The sequence below is a fragment of the Pelecanus crispus genome, chromosome 2, assembly GCF_030463565.1.
Source record: "Pelecanus crispus isolate bPelCri1 chromosome 2, bPelCri1.pri, whole genome shotgun sequence".
Classification (NCBI taxonomy): domain Eukaryota; kingdom Metazoa; phylum Chordata; class Aves; order Pelecaniformes; family Pelecanidae; genus Pelecanus; species Pelecanus crispus.
In genome coordinates, this window is record NC_134644.1 from 94,223,557 (window position 1) to 94,240,814 (window position 17,258).

At 40.0% G+C, this 17,258-nt stretch overlaps 1 protein-coding gene across 1 annotated transcript in view; it reads left to right on the top strand.

Annotated features, from left to right (window-relative positions):
* DAP (death associated protein) overlaps positions 1-17,258 on the top strand; it is a 57,774-nt gene that overhangs the window by 3,624 nt on the left and 36,892 nt on the right. Inside the window, exon 2 of the mRNA XM_075705380.1 lies at positions 3,269-3,365. Within this exon, the coding sequence (XP_075561495.1) occupies positions 3,269-3,365 (97 nt within the window). The remainder of the gene's footprint in view (positions 1-3,268; positions 3,366-17,258) is intronic.

A 17,258-nucleotide genomic window follows, 5' to 3' on the forward strand; every position in this document is an offset into this window, starting at 1 on the left:
GGGAAAAAAAAGGGTAAATAGACTGCAAATGTTTACCAACTCCAGATCGTCTTGAGTGGTGATTGATTAACACAGTTGTTTAATACATTTCCAAAAGGAGTAGTCATACCCTTAAGAGGAACACAGGCTGGCATTCCGAGGACAACCCAGACAGTTCCATCTGCCTCTCAGGGCGGAGGGGGAAACATGACGGATAATAATTAAAATCCAAAACTCAGCTTTTATCCAGCAGCGGGGCAAACAGACTCGTGCTGTTGCTCTTCTTGGAGCATGCTGGCAGGTGATCCCCTCTTAATGTCACGCTTCAGAGGCTGGTGGCCTCTTGGCCATCGCCACCACGGGGAGCTGCTCCCGGTTCCAGTCCCGGTCCCCTCCTGCCTGAGCACGGAGCAACTGCAGCCCGGGCTCCCTCTTCAGCGCCGGAGCTGCTTTCCTCCTAATCCCAGCATGGTGTCGGTGACACCGTCCTCCTCTGGGCACTGATTTCTGGCAGCGTTCTGGAAGGTGGTTTATCAGTTACTTAAATCCTCTCTCTGCAGGATTTACTGTAAGGAAATCTGAGCTCTTACACATTCTTAAGAGACTTTTAAGTGACAAAATCACCATGGTAAGCATCTGTCAAATTACCCAGTAAATGCTAGGCAAGTGAGAAACAGATGAATCCTCCTAAGTCCCAAGAAAATCTCAGAAATGGAGTGGGTTTTTCCTTAGCTTGGTGGATGTAATCATCATTTCTTCTCTCTGTCTAACCCCGAGGTAGTGTAACTTGGTTGAAGCCTCTTGAACAGGAAGGGTATTTCTCTCCTTAAGCTAAGTCTCTTGAAACTAGGTAGGGTATGAGCATGCTGTGTCATGGGGGGCAGAGATGTACATCTCTCTGTATGTACAAGATGCTGATCTAATTGTTTCACTTTTGGTCTCGGAAATACAAATTATTGCTGCAGTTGTTTGCTGCATTCTTCTTTTGGTTTCCCAGATCTGCACAGTAACCCTGGATTACTAAAGATTATTCAATTACGCAGCAATGTACTTTTAGCTGTCTATCTATGCCTGTTGATATTAGGGCAAAAAATTAGATTATTAAGATTATTAAGTTACTGCATTGGTCAGTCACTAGTAAGCCTTTTAATTGTCTGGTTATTTGCTTTTCAATCCCTTTTAATTCTACATACAGACAAATCTGAACGTGTTGGCTGCATATCTTTGCCAGTGACAGATAAAGAGGAAGTAAGCGGCTGGTGGCCTGAGGATATACAATGTGAGAGGAGAGAGATTTTAGACCACCTAAATTAGCACTAAATCTTCATGTATTGTTTTCTTTAGCTTTCTGTTAGATGGTGAAGAACCTGGAAGCATGTGTGCATTGTCCAGAAGTGCTGTTTGCAACCTGGCAGATATTGCCGTGGAGACAGCATCTTCCACAAAAAGTACTTTGAAAGGGAACTAGTAAGAACTGATTGTGCAATGCTGTTAAATTTATAAAGTAATGTAAATAAAGCATACCAATCACTAATGTTAGAACAAGACTGCTTGACAGAACTCAGAGTGTTTGCTTTTGCAAGCAAACTTAAATTTCTAAGGAGTTTGCATCAAGAAAAATTAATAGGAATTGTAATTTTTGTTTCCTTTTTAAAACTACATCCCTTTGTTGCCTAAACTTTCTGTATTTCCTTGTCTCATATGAAACATTTCTCACCAGTTTAAGTATTGTAAGTTTTATGCTGGGGAGAGAACACAATGGCTAGTGTTTTGGGTTTGGGTTTTTTTTTAAATGCGTGATAAGGGGACACAGTTTTGATAGGTTTTAAAAGATATTTCTTTGGTTTTGTCTGTTGATCGCCTGCCTTTAATGTCCTTTATTGAATCAGAAGTTTATCTTTTGAATATCACACAAAGCTTAAATCCTATTTAAAAAATCCCAGGGCCAAAGAGCTGTCACTTTCTCCTAGGGCGGGTCACTTTCTCTTTACTTCTTGCCTTCGCCCTGTAGAAGGCTGTAAAATTTATGCACGGCGGCGTCCCTTCCGTTGCTGTTCTGGTTAAGAGCGGAGAACTAAGCCTGTTTCTAGGTTTCAGGGGTTAGCACTGAAGTGCTGCGAGGTGCCTTCATCCCTCTGCGGCGGGGCGCAGGGGGCCGTCGGAAGCGCAGCCCCCCCGAGCCGTGCTGGCGAGCCGCTTCGGCTCCTTCCCGGTGCTGCTCAGGCGTCCTGCTTGCTCGGGCTGTGACATCTCTGCCCAGGCTGTCCACAGCCTTACTGCGGCACGGCGAGGTGCAACACAGACCAGCGCGTCTGTAGGTGGTTTTATTGACTCCTGACCGCTATAGCAGTTTCCTGATGTGGTTGCTGATGGCAATGTAACCCATCCAATTAGTTAGTGAGATGCATTGTCTTATCTTATGCTGTCCTGTAAGTGTGTATAGCAATGTTTGAAGCAAAAAAAAAAAAAAAAAAAAAAAAGTACAATATTAAAACAGAAGGCAGATCAAGAGCAGCCTGCCTGTTGCTCTGTTTAGCAGCTGCAGTGTTAGGCCTGGCTTGGTTCCTATTTTATATTTCACTTTGGAGGGTATAAATGATGAACATTAGTGGATTCGCATTCGCTTCTTGTTTTGCGTTTCAAAGGGATGCTTTCGCATTTGGATAATTTCTAAAGCTAAACCTTGACAAGGATTTGAAATGTGGTAAATGCTTATGTTTTGCAAAACAAAAAGCTCTGTTCTAAATGCAAGTTAAGAGTCCTCCTAAACTTCGCTTTTTATTATACTGTTCATGAAGTACTCCCTTGTATAAATGCTGTTATTATAGCTGTAGGTTTTAACTTGAAATGACAGGTGAGGTTCTTCATCCCTTCTTGTTTTATGGGAGTATTTAACATTCACATTTGTGGCCTTTTGCATAGTGTTATGCAAGCCGTCGCCTCCATTTCTTCTGACTGCTGCAAGTTTACAGGGGTGGGGGAGAGTTAAAACAGTTGAGTTTTCTAAAATGGTACTGGAAGCAGGTGGTAAAATGAGCTGCAACTTCTCAGGATGAGCAAAGATGGCATGATGATGTGAAAGAGAACGGCAGATGCAGTCCTGAAGTAGCTGTTCCTCACGCTTGCCACTTTTTAATATTTTGGGCCCCTTTTTCAAACTGTGATTGCTATGAAACTGTTCTGTAAAATATTGGGGGGGGAAGGGAGGGGAGAGTCATCCTTAAAACATTCTTCACTTAATGCTGATTTGACTGAGGTTTGTTGTGTCTCTCTCTAATTTTCATTTCAGTGAAAGCTGGTGGGATGCGGATTGTGCAGAAACATCCACACAATTCTGATGCCAAAGAGGAAAAAGATAAGGATGACCAAGACTGGGAAACCAGCAGGTGAGCATTTTGATTTGCTGTGCTACAGCGAATTTCCATGACCTTGAACCTTATCACCAGTTTTGTTTTCCTTGTGGATAGCAAACCAACAGTACAGTTGGTTTTGTGTCATAGAATTGATTTAAAGCGGCAGCAAGTTATATGCTCCTTTGAGAGAATTGGGGAATTCAGGAATTTTTACCTTGCTGAGCCTCCTTTAAATGATCCTGCCAGGTAAGAGAAGGTTAGAGAAAAAAGTGCAGTTAAAGAAAGACATCAGCTTTCCTAAAATCTCTGTACATCGTTTCACGCTGTGCAGAAATACAGAGGCTAGGCACATTCGGTCGCAAGCATTAGGCCGTCAGTCTGCATATGAGGTTGTCTTGCTGTGTGCTAGGCAGTTCCTTCTACCCTTTGGCCCATATTCCTGTCTCTGTGAGGTATTTGACAATATGGTGCTTTTTAAAAGACAAGTAAAAAAAAGATGTTATTATCTGCTTTTATTTTAGGTGGGAATTTAGCAGTTTTAGTGGTGGAGGATACCAAAACAAACAGTTGTTACTGTAGATTAATAAATCTACTCAAAACTCCTAGTAACTGCTGTGTAGAAAAGAAAGCAGGGAGGTTCAATGGCCTATTGCTGTATTACTGTTCACACAAAAGCCACCTGGTTTTGTGCTGCTTTCCTTGGCTAGCTGTTTTTCTTTGTAGCCAAGACTATATTTACCTGAAATCTTTATGTGCTAGCTTATTGCACGGGTTTGTCCTTGCTATTTGGTAAAGGCAAAAAAAAACCCAAACAAACAAACAAAACAAAAAACCCAACCCAAAAAAAAGAGAGCCGTTCTTGTGCTTTGGTAAGTAGACTGACTTACATGATGTTTATTTTACATGTAAAACAAAGGTAATAAATAGGTATTGTGAAAATGTGTAAATAAGAACAAATGTGTTTATTTACTACATTACAGCTTGACTAGGAAACACGTTTATGAGAAGGGAAAAGTAATTTTAATTAATGTATTCAAATGAAAGGCAGGAAAAAGAAACTTTATGCCATTTCTTCATTAAGCAAATTGGTTGTCTTGTGTTTCTGTTCAGTGGAATTAAGTTGGAACAGAGTTTGTATTGCAATCAGGTTTTGTCCAAAGGAAGGAATCATATCTTGTGGTTAATTTAAACTTTGCTTGGGGATGCATCCTTTTATTTAAGGTGTGTTATATACCTGCTTATTCTTGCATTTCCTTGGCGTGCCAACGTCATGGTGAGGGAGTCTGATTGGGATGCAAATGAGAAGATTTCTTATGCCTGTTCACAGATCTAAACCTCCGTTACAAGATAATTATCTGCTTTATTCCTTTCTTCAAACAAGATCATAATTTTCCCCTCTCAAACAGTGTAGGGAAAAGTTAAATTTTAACCTTGGTATTTGTGGCTGTGTCTGCTTTAGCAAGTGCTGTGGCACAACAGAGGCAGATCTGTAGGGGGAAACTGTCGGTGCTGAGGACTTCATGTTCACGCTGCGTGTGTTTTGGAAATTACTTAGTCTGGCCTTCTGGACCGAAGGACCAGTCCTAGCTGGTGCGTGTTAGGTGTCTGCTTGGACTGCGTGTTCCAGTTTAGCGTCATCTGCAAGGAGTCCGGGTCAGGTGCCCTAAGACCAATCCATAGTGCAAAAAACGCGTGGCCAACAGAACGATCAGGAGGAGGAGTGCCCTCCTGATCTTAAGATGCTAATAAATACGTACTGTATATTAAATATTGTAAAGCAGGTCCAGGAGCAATATTTGTGCTTTCAAGGCAGAGGAGAAACTTTAATGAGCTCTAGAGCTACCTTATTAACTAGGGAATAACTAACTGTTGCATCTATTCCCTCAGCTACCTGATCAGTTTATTGACAAAATACGCACTCAGAGTGTGCTCTTCACTTTGGTTTTTTTGTAGAGCATACATTACTGGTCCCTGTTAGACACTTGTGCATACAGTTATTCTCGAGCCTGTATATTAATACAAAAAGCATTCGTCTGAACTTTTTATTTCTTTGATTTAATCCTCTTGAGAAAGAAAGTGGCAGGAAGGACATGAGGAGCATAGTTAGGTGGGAACCAGCATGAATTATAAAACAAAATTGTAAGTTGGTTTACAAGTTGAAGAGGAGTTGTTTTCCTGGTAGAACTGAGAAACCTTTGCGTCTGTGAGGGAAAGGGTTTTAATGTGCCTGTTGTAGGCTCCTGTGGGAGTACTTTTGCAGCTGGTGGCTGTACAAGTTATAGATGTGAGCAAGAGGTTATTTAGCTATAGACAGAATAAGCAAACTCCACAGGCCATAGTACATAAAGCTGTTGTTTGTGAAAATTAAATTTGGTTTGCAGTATGTCAACTGCTTCTGTGCTGGAAGGTGCAGTCCCCTGGAGTTTCTGTGTCTGCTCCTGGTGATTCACGGTGCCCTTCTAAAACATCTGGATTTCTGATGCCTGTGGAGGGACGTTTATCAGGAGGGGGGAGAAGAGGCCACTAGCATTCTGTTCTGCTTTCTCCGGCACCAATATATATGTACTTCTTGGTCTTTGCTAGCTGGTATTTTATGTCCCTCTGCTAAGCAGATGCGGAGACATCTGTGTTTTTAACTTTCATGTTTTCAGTCTTTGCCGTTTTAAGGTAGTATCGTTGGTATGATGCAATCTCTACTCCCTATTGCATTCAAAGTCAAAAGAAGCAAACAGTCCTTCAGGCAGTTCTTATCAGGTGATATTGGCAGCTGACAATGATGTGAGAGAAAATAATAAACCAGAGAAGAGTAATTTGTGTGTGTGTGAAGAGGGAGACTAGGATCATTGAGTGATTATTGTAATCTTATTGCAGGCTTGGTTGAGGACAGATTAGTGGAATTGGCAGTAAATAGAGGCAGAAGATTTCAAGCTCTGCCAGAGTTCCCTGGGAGCTCTGAGAGCACACGTCCTCCCCACGAGGGCACAAATCTGAGCAGCTGCTCAGCAAGAAAGCTTTCGGCTAGAGTTCATAGAAGTGCTTGTGGCTTCGGACACAGCTGGCCTTGTTTTTGCAGCATGCTTGCAGAAAAAGACATTGGGTCAGTGTTTCTAGTGTTAATGTAAACAAAGCTGATACAGGTAAACACCCCTGAAATAGCTAACTGTGCTGTGATAAAGGTGGCTTTAAAGTAACATTCACCAGGTATATCTTCTTTGACATTTCTTTTGCTCAGTTGTTTAGCAACTTGCAATCCAGTTACTGTAATTTACTCTGCAAAGTATTTTATTCAGTTCTGGTTCCTAAAATAAAATTGTTATGACAACCCACCATTTCATGAAATGGTAGGCTGCCTTGTCATAATGGTGATTTGTGATCCCTTAAAACAATATGTGGTAAGATGGTTTTATATGAATTTAAACTTTTCCTACAAGGCAGTTCTCAGCCTTGAGCAGTAATGGAAATAATTCTATACGTCTGGTATAAATATAGTTTTACTTAAAGAGGAATGGCTGGATGGAGAAGACTCAATGGAAGGAGGGAGGGTTTGCATCATTTGGTTTAGGTGAACTACAAAAATGTGTGTGGCGTGCAAAGCCAGGGGCACCACTGTGGTCAAGATGTCAGTGGTAAACTTGACTGTGAGGTGGCATCCTTCGCCCACAGAGTCTGCAGGACAACAGTGATCTTGATCAACCTAGTTGTATATAGCATACTGGCTAGATGAACTTCTGGTCTGATCTGTTACTGATTTTTCTTATGTTTCTCCAATTGCTTAAGACTTGCATTGATTGTTTTTTTTGGATGTGGCTGCAGTTTTGATTGATTGACAGTCATACTGATTGCTGCTGGAAAGTTTTTTTTGTGATGCTAGATGAAGGTGAAACATAGTTAGAAGTAGGGTTATGAATAGAAACTATCATTTTTCAGGACTGTACGTTGTCATAGAAAATATTTGGAATAAGTAGGCTACTCATAGTCCTGGGCTCTATTCGAATGCATGTTTAACTGAGATTTGCAACATCATGCGCACTCCTGTGCCAGCATCTGACTCTAGCCATAATAAATACTCCTGAAAGACAGATAATTTGAAGTGAGAGCTGCTTGTTCAGTTTTGCACAAGAGCGTCATTAATTGTCAGTCTGGGACCTCAAGAAGAAGAAACTACAATTATAAATCAGCATCTGGATTTAAAAAAAAAAAAAATTAAAGCGACTATCTGGCTCATTTGGTCTTTTAACAAACAGGGTAAACTGCAAAGGCTTTCATGTCTAAAGACTACTCTTTTGTTGTATTTCTGAAACAAAGTGGGTAATTACAGTGATTAAATTACTGAATATAAATGCAATAGAGTGGTTTCGCAGTATACCTATGTAAATTGTATGTGTTTTGTATCTTAAATTTACCTGGAGATTGTGAATCCAGCATTATGTCTGACTTTCCCATTAGCTCTAGGAAGAATAAATTATGCAGCCTGCATTTTAATTCAGTTTAGGATGTGGATATTGGCCTTAGCTATATTCATTGGGTGAAAGAAAAAGAAAAAAAATTAAGAGGATAATTCAGAATGTGGTGACTCAAAAGCAAAATCATGCTAATTGAAGCATATGGGTGTCTGTATGTCAAAAAGCCGGTCTTGGTACTTGCTCAGTTCCATGGCAAGAGAGTTGTTGAAGGCCCCTGTCATCCTTCAGGTATCTCTGTGTTACTTGTTAAGTCTGAATATGCCAGTTAAGCTGCACCTGCTTTTTTTCTTTTAGAAGTGCGGTGGAAATCTCAAATTCAGGCTGCGGGCATATACTTTCATTCAAGAGGAAATTTGTTTTTCCTTTCCCTTGCTTCACTCTGTTGCAACTGACAAGAAATAAGCCACAGGCATGATTTCATTTTTCATTTGCCACTGAAGATTCTGCTGTTACTGAAATATATTTAATTTTTGCCTTGTAATGACCCTTGTTGTCCAAACTTCTGACACAATTTAAAAAAATGTAGACTATACAACTAAGCTGTTAGAGCAGGTTGTATGTTTGTTTACACCCTAAATATGGAAATGCTTGAAACTGTTTCTCTTCCTTGTATTCCACCCTGTTGTTCTGGTTATTTAGCTGGGTCAGGAACGGTAACATCAAAGTCCTGACCCTTTACTTGGGAATAGCTGCCCTTCAGCATAGCCAAGACATGGGAAATGATGCCCGGTGTTTAGCTTGCTTGCACACAAGTCCTGCAGGAGGTAGTTTCCGTCACAGATGATGATGTTTCAGTCCAGTTAGTTCTAATGTTGTCTGTTGTAGAGTCAACAGGTGTTTGACAGAGGGAAATCTTGGGAGTTCTAACCATAAAAAACCAGTGAGATACTTTACAGCTTGTTAAACATGGAGACCAAACCTCCATGAACAGGTAGCACTGTACTTCCATAAATACGTGGAGTGAATAGCCGTTAGTGTTTCTCCCATGTAGTTCATCAACATAATGCTGAAAAAAGACCTCTTTACCTGTGTTCAGGCATTTATAAACCCAAAATACTGGAAAAGCAAGCAGGCGTTGACTCAGCATGGTGAATGTTTAAGGTTAAAAGAAAGAGACAGGTCAGGACAGATAGGCTGCTACATCTTCTGCTGAAGTTTTTGCAGAGGATGTGCAACCTTGGTGGGTAGAGGATTGACTGAGTCTCCCTTTCTGGCAGTGGGGCGACTTAAGTGTTGGCTTAAAAGGTCCCTTGGGCTACTGTGTCAGTGGAGGCAGCTCTGAAGGAGTGCACTGGTACCAAGTACAAGCATCTGTCAACATCCAGATCCTCCTCTTTGACAGAATTCACATTTCTTCCACCACTTTTCTAACCACCTCTTTTTTTCCTCTCTTTTTGGGGCCTGATTCTGTTACCTCTGTGAGCTGATGTGACTTTACACAAAGATTATGTTCACAGACTGTATATTGCCATTTTACGCTTGACCATATAAAAACTGAAACTTGATTAAATGTATGGCTATAACAGATATGACTCTTGAGGGTTTTCATTCATGTCTTTGGCCTTTGCACTCTCATGACTCGGGTGTGGAGCTTTCGAGGCACTTGGTCTTAGAGGATGAAATGTCTGGGGGAAATGCAATGAAAAAGCAACCTGGCTGTGAACCTCATGCTTGCAGTTTCTGGGAAAGATGCAAAGTGCAGCAAACGTTAGGCATTATCCCATTGTCATACCAGAGTTTGGTGTGACTGTAACTTTTTCTTTACTTGGCTAAGTATTCCAAAGGCTAAAAGGAAGTTCTGCTGGCAAAAGAGCTGTAAAAAATTTGCAACTATAATTTTGTAATATTATTAAGCAGAGTGCAGAACATAGCACAGTGAGGGAAACAGCTTCCTACCTTCTCCAAAACATCTTTATTTTCCAAAAAGATTCTGTGCTTAGTGCTTCCGCCCCATCTTTATTATTTTGGACTTAAATTCAATTCGCAGTTAAGGGAATAGCTTCTCAATAGTGTCACACGCTTCTCCTGTACATAAGTGATATTGCCTTCAATGCATTTTCCCACCTCATTATCAATCTTCATGTCTTAATCTTTTGCACATCTTTTATGATTAGCAGATGCTCAAGTCTAATAAAGTTTATATATGCATAATTTGTTTAATTATAAAACTAAACCCCAATATTAGCAATTTCCATGTGATTTTTCAGGGCAGTACCTTCTACAGATGACAGCAAAGCTATTGCTGTGACCTGCGTTGAACCATATCAAATGCATATACGGTTATAGATTTAACTACAGAGACTAGAATATGTAATACTGGTTTTTAAATGCAGAACTACTGTAAGGCAAGAAAAGAGGCTGTGAATATCTCCATTTAAGAAGTGAAAATATCTGTGAATGTAGGAAATGGAGAAAAAGCTAGACAAGATTATGAATGAAGTGTTCTCATACAGGAAGATGTGAGTCTTCTGAAAGACTGTTTCATGCTTCCAGTATTTCTTGATGATTGAAGCAGTAGGTTGATAAATCCACCAGTGTAAGTGCTAGTTATGACATTATATGCATAGCTCTTTTCATATTCCTGAAGTACTGTGTGCATGTGTGAAAGACCTAAAAAAGATCTGATATTCCCCCCCCCCAAATTGAATAGAAGACATGCCATCCAGCTCAGCGACAGCCGGGTTCGGTCCCAAAGAAACATATGCTGTCTTATGAAATTAGCTGGAAAGCTGAGTTGAATTGTCAGCCAAGCTGGTGTAAGAAAAAGATTTTAAAAGAATGAAAGTCTGTAATTTGTGTTCTGTATGATGAGGAAAGTGAGAAAAGCTTAGTCATATACGAGAGGAAAACGGATGGGAAGGGAAGTAGTATCTTGTGAGTGACACAGCTTAGTTAGCATGGCATTCCATGTCTGTACGGAAAAGTAAAATATCTTAAGCTAATAGCCGCAGTGGTGGCATTTTGCTTTGTGCTTTTCTCTTGGTATCTTTCTGAAGTAGTGGAATGCATGGGATGAAGGTCGCTGTGCCAGTTTGACAGTAAAGATGGTGTTGAAACACATACTACATAGGCATTATAAAGCACAAAAATCTCCCAACCCAAAAGTATAATCAAATGCTTTCCATTATGCCAGCTAAGCCCAAATCTCTATTACTTAAGTGTTCAGCAACACTGAGAGCAGTTCTAAAGCTAAAGGTATGAATTCCTACTAGAAAAAGCTGCCAGAGGACCAGATGCTACTCATTTATTTAGAATCAAAACCCTATGTTTGAAGTGAAATCACCATGAGCTGAAAATGAGTAGGAGGTGTGTGAGATTGACACCATGTGTGCCAAGGTGGGGGGTGTCTAGTTTTTCAAGTAGCACCTTCCTCTCCCTGAAGTTTCTTCTGCCTCAGCTACAGCAGGCACTGAACTTTGAAGCAGTTTAATATTAAAATAAACTTCAGAGTTATCATTTGTTAACTGTCGCTGGGCCAGACAAGAGGGAATTTCAGTCGCTGCTCCCAGGGCACTGGTACTAGAAGCAGGAGATACAGGAGAGATAATTAAAGACAACACTGAAAACATTTGTTATAGTATCATCAGAGTTCTATTTAGTCTGCTGTAGCAGTTGATAGAGGTGTTCATTGCAGTGCTTAATGGGAAAGCGTTTGCTGTGGTAGGCTTGCTGCCTTCCGATTTTATTGTAACATTTCAATGATTGCATCTTGGTCACAGGCATCCTGTTAAATAAACAGTAATTAGCAAAAAGTACTTTAGCAACATTCACACAAATCTTAGTTCTGATGAGTTTCAGTTTCTCTGGGACTCATTCCTTAGACTATATATAACAGGGTGAGCCTGGGGCTCTTAACGTGTTCAAAAAGGAGCTGGTTTTCTTGCTGCGGGGTACGTTCTTTTCCCTATTGATCTTGAAATGTAACTCTCCGGCCCGCCCCCCGATTGTTAGAGCCACAATTAAATACTAGGCTAGCTCTCAATTATGGAGAGACCCGTGGCACGCTTCATCCAGCACCCCGTCCTGCAGTACCGCGTCAGGCTGTCCGAGCGTCCGCAGCGCGTTTGGTCTCACCAGTGCCTTTTGCAGCAGGTGGGCTCTGCCTTGCCCGAGTCTCCAGGCGTTCATTCGGACCGAGTTCCTGTTGCTCCCCTTGGGATTCTGCCCAGGGTGCGGGGAGGTAGCATTAAGCTTGCAAATGACGATGTGCTGAGGGTATGACTGGGTTAGGTGTCTTCTCAAATTATAAATTTCACTCTGGGAAAACAACAGAGGACTGCATTTAAGACAAATGTTTTTTTTGGGGGGTGGTGGGGGGAGTACTTTGCAGTGCTGAATGTTTGTCATTGCTTCCCAAAGCCTACTGTAAAGCTGCCTTTTTGATTTAAAAAAAAAAAAAAAAAAAAAAAAAAAATTCAGAGCTCCAGGTACTAGAGTGGAAGAGCTAGGCTGTTTTTTCACCAAAACAGCTTAAGTTGTAGTGTCCCTTTTGAGAGTATTTGGAACTACTGAAAGTCTTCAAAAATAATTCAGTGAGCAAAATTTCATTACTGAGTATGTGCATCCTTGTACACCTTAAATGCTGATAATGAGCTTGATTGTCCTCCAGTCCTGACGGTCACTCTCCTGAGACTATAACCTTGTATTAGCATTTAGAACATGTGCTGAGAAACTGTGTTTACTGTTAGGTGGTTGTTAGGATGATCAAGAGTACTTAGCGTTGCTTTACTTAGGAAAGCTGCCATTGCTAGATTTTTTTTTTTAAATCTTTTATTTTTGCATGCAGTATACTAGCATATTTGCTAATATGCAGCATGTTATTGTTGCTAATAAGCAACTTACTTGTATGCAATGTATTAGACTTTTGGCTTTGTGGGGCACTAATGAATTAACTGACTGGTTAATGCACAACCCCCTTTGGCTTGTTTGTTAAAATGTTGCTTTTGTATTGGAGGTGACGGAACGAAATTTCAGTAAACTGGACTGGGTATTTTTACACTTCTGTGATTCTTCTTTTATTTCTGGGATCATGCTAACTTGGGATTCTAGAGGAAGAGTGCATGTGGCCATGTGTATGCTGTTTTATATCAACAGTGACACTAATAACATTAACACAAATTCTTCCACATAAGGCTATTTAGAAGGCTTTTGACTAAATGAAATTTAGCATTCTATGATTCTTTATTGCTTTGAAAACTGCTGTAGAACTAATTTCCTGTTTTCAGACATTACACAGTTCTGTTTCTGATGGTGTGCTTGAAAGATTTTATACTTGTTCCAGTTTACAATGGGGAAAAAAAAAATGCCAGAACCTCAAAAGCTTCTAAGGAGTGGAGCTTCATGTTCTGCTCTTTTCTCCAAACATAAGCCTTCTGTCTGATAACACTGGCTGTTCAGGTTCCTTCCCTGTATTGGGATGGTCTGGATGACCTCTAGATGGCTTTTAAGTTCATACTACATTTTTCCTTCATATCTTGTAAGCAAGAACAATTACAGAAAACTTGCAGTCCTGCAGATAATGTATTATTTATTCCTGTTGCTGCTCTTTGGAGGATCTCCCTTTATGACATCTTGTTTCCCAGTGTTCATGTTCTTACTTCGTGTTGTGTCTTACCCTTGAAATTATTTCTGTATTAGTTAGTAATTGCCAGTTGTCCTCTTCCTGTTGTATTTTCCTTTTTTTTTTGTGAAGAGTTCTAATGTTGAGAGACCTCTGTGTACGTGTTCCTCCTTTTCAGAGCTTAATAATAACTTAGCTGGTCTGATGATCAGGAATTGGCTCTTTTATATTTTCTGTGTCAGACTAAGAAATAAAAATGGTGTTTAGGAGCTGCATAGTTCTAATGGAAATAGATATATAATAGACATACATGTTTTAAAGCAGTGATGTGTTATTTTTGTGTTTGGCTATTCCAGTTTCTGATCCTCAAGAGCATCTTCTGCTATATCCCATCGTAACTCAGTTTAATGAGGGGCTTTGTTGGCATTTTTTGGAAATCTCTGCATACCAAATAGGCTAGAAGATTTTTTTTTTTATTACTGCTTTGATAATCTTCCAGGTTTTAATACCTCTTACTGGGAAGAGGTAATTTGCCAAGTTAGTGCACAGTTTTTCCCTGCCAATAGGAGGAGGAAAGGGAAGATAATTGCTAGCAGTTAATGCACCAGATTTCGTCTTCCTCTCCAGCATTTTTTGAAATTTATGTAGGTTTATTAGCTAATAGCTTTTTAAAGACACTGTATAGTTCATGCTTCTCCTGGCCAGTTGCCATGTCTTCTAAACCAATAAGAACTATTCATACAATAGTATGTAGTTATATAGGAAAGGGGGAGGTATAACCTTGTTATAATACCTTCCTTCTTCTGTTTTAAAGAATATGAATGGTTGTGCAGGGCCAGTATGGAGCTTGTGTCTGCCCTCGCCTGTCTGTACAGCACTCCCCGGCAGATGGTACTTCAGGGCAGTGTACAAGAAGGGCTGGTGTACAGGGAGCCCGATGAACTCTCCCAGCATCTAGCAATCCACACTGCTGCTTAGAAACTTGCCAGTCATCTTAAATTACTGCCATTGGAACTAGTTCCTATTTCTCTAGTCCTGTTTTGAGCATACGTACATTTCTGACCTTGGTAATTGTCTTCCTGTGGCGGTAGCACCACAGTCTAAGTAGTGTATGATGCAGAAAGTTTTCTTTTCGCTTGCCTGGTAACTTTTTCCTGTGCCCTCCAAGTCTTACGTACTAAGAAATAGTGAATAACTGTATTTGTTTTACCTTCTCCTCTCTACTGTATATTTTTCCTCAAGTTCTCTTTTATCTTTTTGTTTGTTTTTGTGGTGGGATAACTAGAATTGCAGTGTGGAGGGTAAAAGCATACCAGAGACTTACACACTGGCATAGTTCTATTTTTCTGCTTCTTTTCCTTCTTCTGATTGTTCTTGTGTTCCAGTTGTCTTTTTAACTGTCTTTAGGGTATTAAGCTGCTGACTTAAAAAATCTTTTCACAGTGATTCCAACATTTGGTTTTGAGTTTAGTAACTGTTCTAGAGCCCATCGTTACATATATACAGATAGGATTGTTTTTCCCAGTGTGTATATTCTGCATTTATCAAGGTGTCATCTTTCTCTTTTGCTTTATTGTTCCATTGTTCCCCTGAGATCCCTTGTAACTGTATACATTCAGGGTTTTTTTTATCCTGAATAATTCACTAACATTAGCATATATTGTCATCTCGCTATGTAGACCTCTTTTTGAGATTCTTGCAGGATCCCACTGTTAATTTCCGTCATTATGATATTTGATCTATTCCTATGCTTTATTTCCACTTTCTGATCCTGGAGAGTGTCTTCTGCCATATCCCATGGTAACTCAGTTTATTTAATGAGAAGTCTTGTTTGCATCTTCTGGAATTCTATGCATACCAAATAGACTGGAAGGTTTTTTCTTCAGTTGATCATTCAGATTTTAATACCAGTAGCATCAAGTATTTAGCCTACATATATAACCTATTTTGGGGTAACTTTTACCTTGAAAACTCACTTATTTTCTCTCTAGAAAACCTGCTCTCTAGAAAATCCTGAGCTAAAGTTTTCTAACACTGTTACACTTTCTCCTATGCAAAAATAATGCAAACGGAGGAATTAAGTAATAGATTAATACGCTGAATCTAATTCAGCATTCACATTGCTGAAACAAATTAACTCGTTATTTGCTTGCTTTTAATAGTTCCTTTTCTAAGTTATTTCTTCGTACCTATTTGAGAGACACCTTGGCAAGTAAATAGCTTCTGTGAGATAAGTGGCATTCATTTGCTTTTATTTGAACTTAATTATGTTACTACAAAATGTGGTGAAAAAGAAGATTATCGGATGGGACAAAGTGTCTGTACAAAGAACCTAACAGCAAAATGTCTATCAGAAGTCATCTCGGATTTTTACAGCCTTTATAATGATGTTTGCTAACATTGGAGTTATTGAATCTTCACAGTTTATGTTCAGTCTGCCATAATTTCAGTGAGTGTTTACTGCCATGAGGTTCCATAGCCCATCTCACCTTTCAGTAGAGAAGGCCGCATTGGGCCAAACTTCTGGGCAAATATTCGTGCATTAGGATTTCAATGAATAAACAAAAGCTGTATTTGTGGAAATGGGAGACATATGGCTTCATATATGCAAACAGTGAAAGCCTTGATTGTTGTCAGTGACCTCAACAAGGAAGTAAACAGTGAAATCTTCAAGTCTTCAGGTGATACAGAGCTGTTTTTCTTAGTTAAATGGCCTACCAATGGTGAGGAACTCCAGAAGGACATCACTAAACTCTGCGAAAAGAAGGTTTGGATTACAAAAGCCCCTGGAAAATTCATGGAGACTAGTTTGTTGAGGGCTGCTAAATACAAGGACGCAGCCTCTGGCTTGGGAGGTTTCTGAGCAGCAGATTTCTGGAGAGTGCTCTCAGGAGCACTCTTCTGCGTGTTCCGTCTTCATCCTCATCTTCTTCCCAATGTGTTCACTGCTGCCTGCTGAGAGTCAGCAAGGTGGATATGTGGTCTAACACTGTACGGCTAATTGTAGACTGACTTAATGTTAAGATCAGTTGCCATTTCAATAGAGACGTATGTGCATTGGGAGGAATCATGAAAGATTTATGTATTGGAACTGAACAAGAGAAGTACCTGGGAATTTGGCTCCTGAGTAGCTGTGGTGGCGTTAGTTGATTACGGCGGCAATCCAGTAGTACTGCTGCAGTAGTTTGCAGAACATTTGTGGTTGATTTTTAGGGACTTGAAAAATTGGAAGCCTGCATCAAAATGCCTTCCTAGAAGGTGCTCTAAAACTGAATTCTAAATTATTCTAACAAACCGCTGCTTTTCTTAACCCTATTGTAAGTAGAATAATTAGGCTAGACTCTCGGCTGGTGTTGACAGGCCTGCCTCCATAGCCTTAGATGAGGATCTGGTCTCTCTATCCTATGCCTATTTAGTCAGTAGCATATCTTTAGGCTCTATAGCAAATTCAAGGAACAGCTCCAAAGCAGTGTTATTCTCTGGATTCGCTGCTGTTACACATGATATTATTAATACCTTTAATCTTGCAAGATTCCCTAGGCAAAAAGGGATAGAGAAAATGTAAATCTAATTGCTCAGGCATAACCTTGATACTGTTTACAGTACCTCAGGAAATCTCTCCTGGCTAGATTCTGAGAATTAGTTGGGGGGGCAGGAATTCAAGACACACATGTAAGTTTGTTTGTTTTGGTTTGTTTTTTAAGATTTGATTGCCAAGGAATGCTTCCAGGAGTTCACTTTTGGCATAGTAGTGTATGAGTTAGCACCTTAACTCTCCTAGACTTTGCTTAGATTTCTATTATCTTTAGTATGTGGCATAAATTGGATATGATTAATTCTTTCCTGGTTTCTTCAGACTGTAGTCATGGGCATAAATATAGACTGAGCTTTTCTAGCAGATAC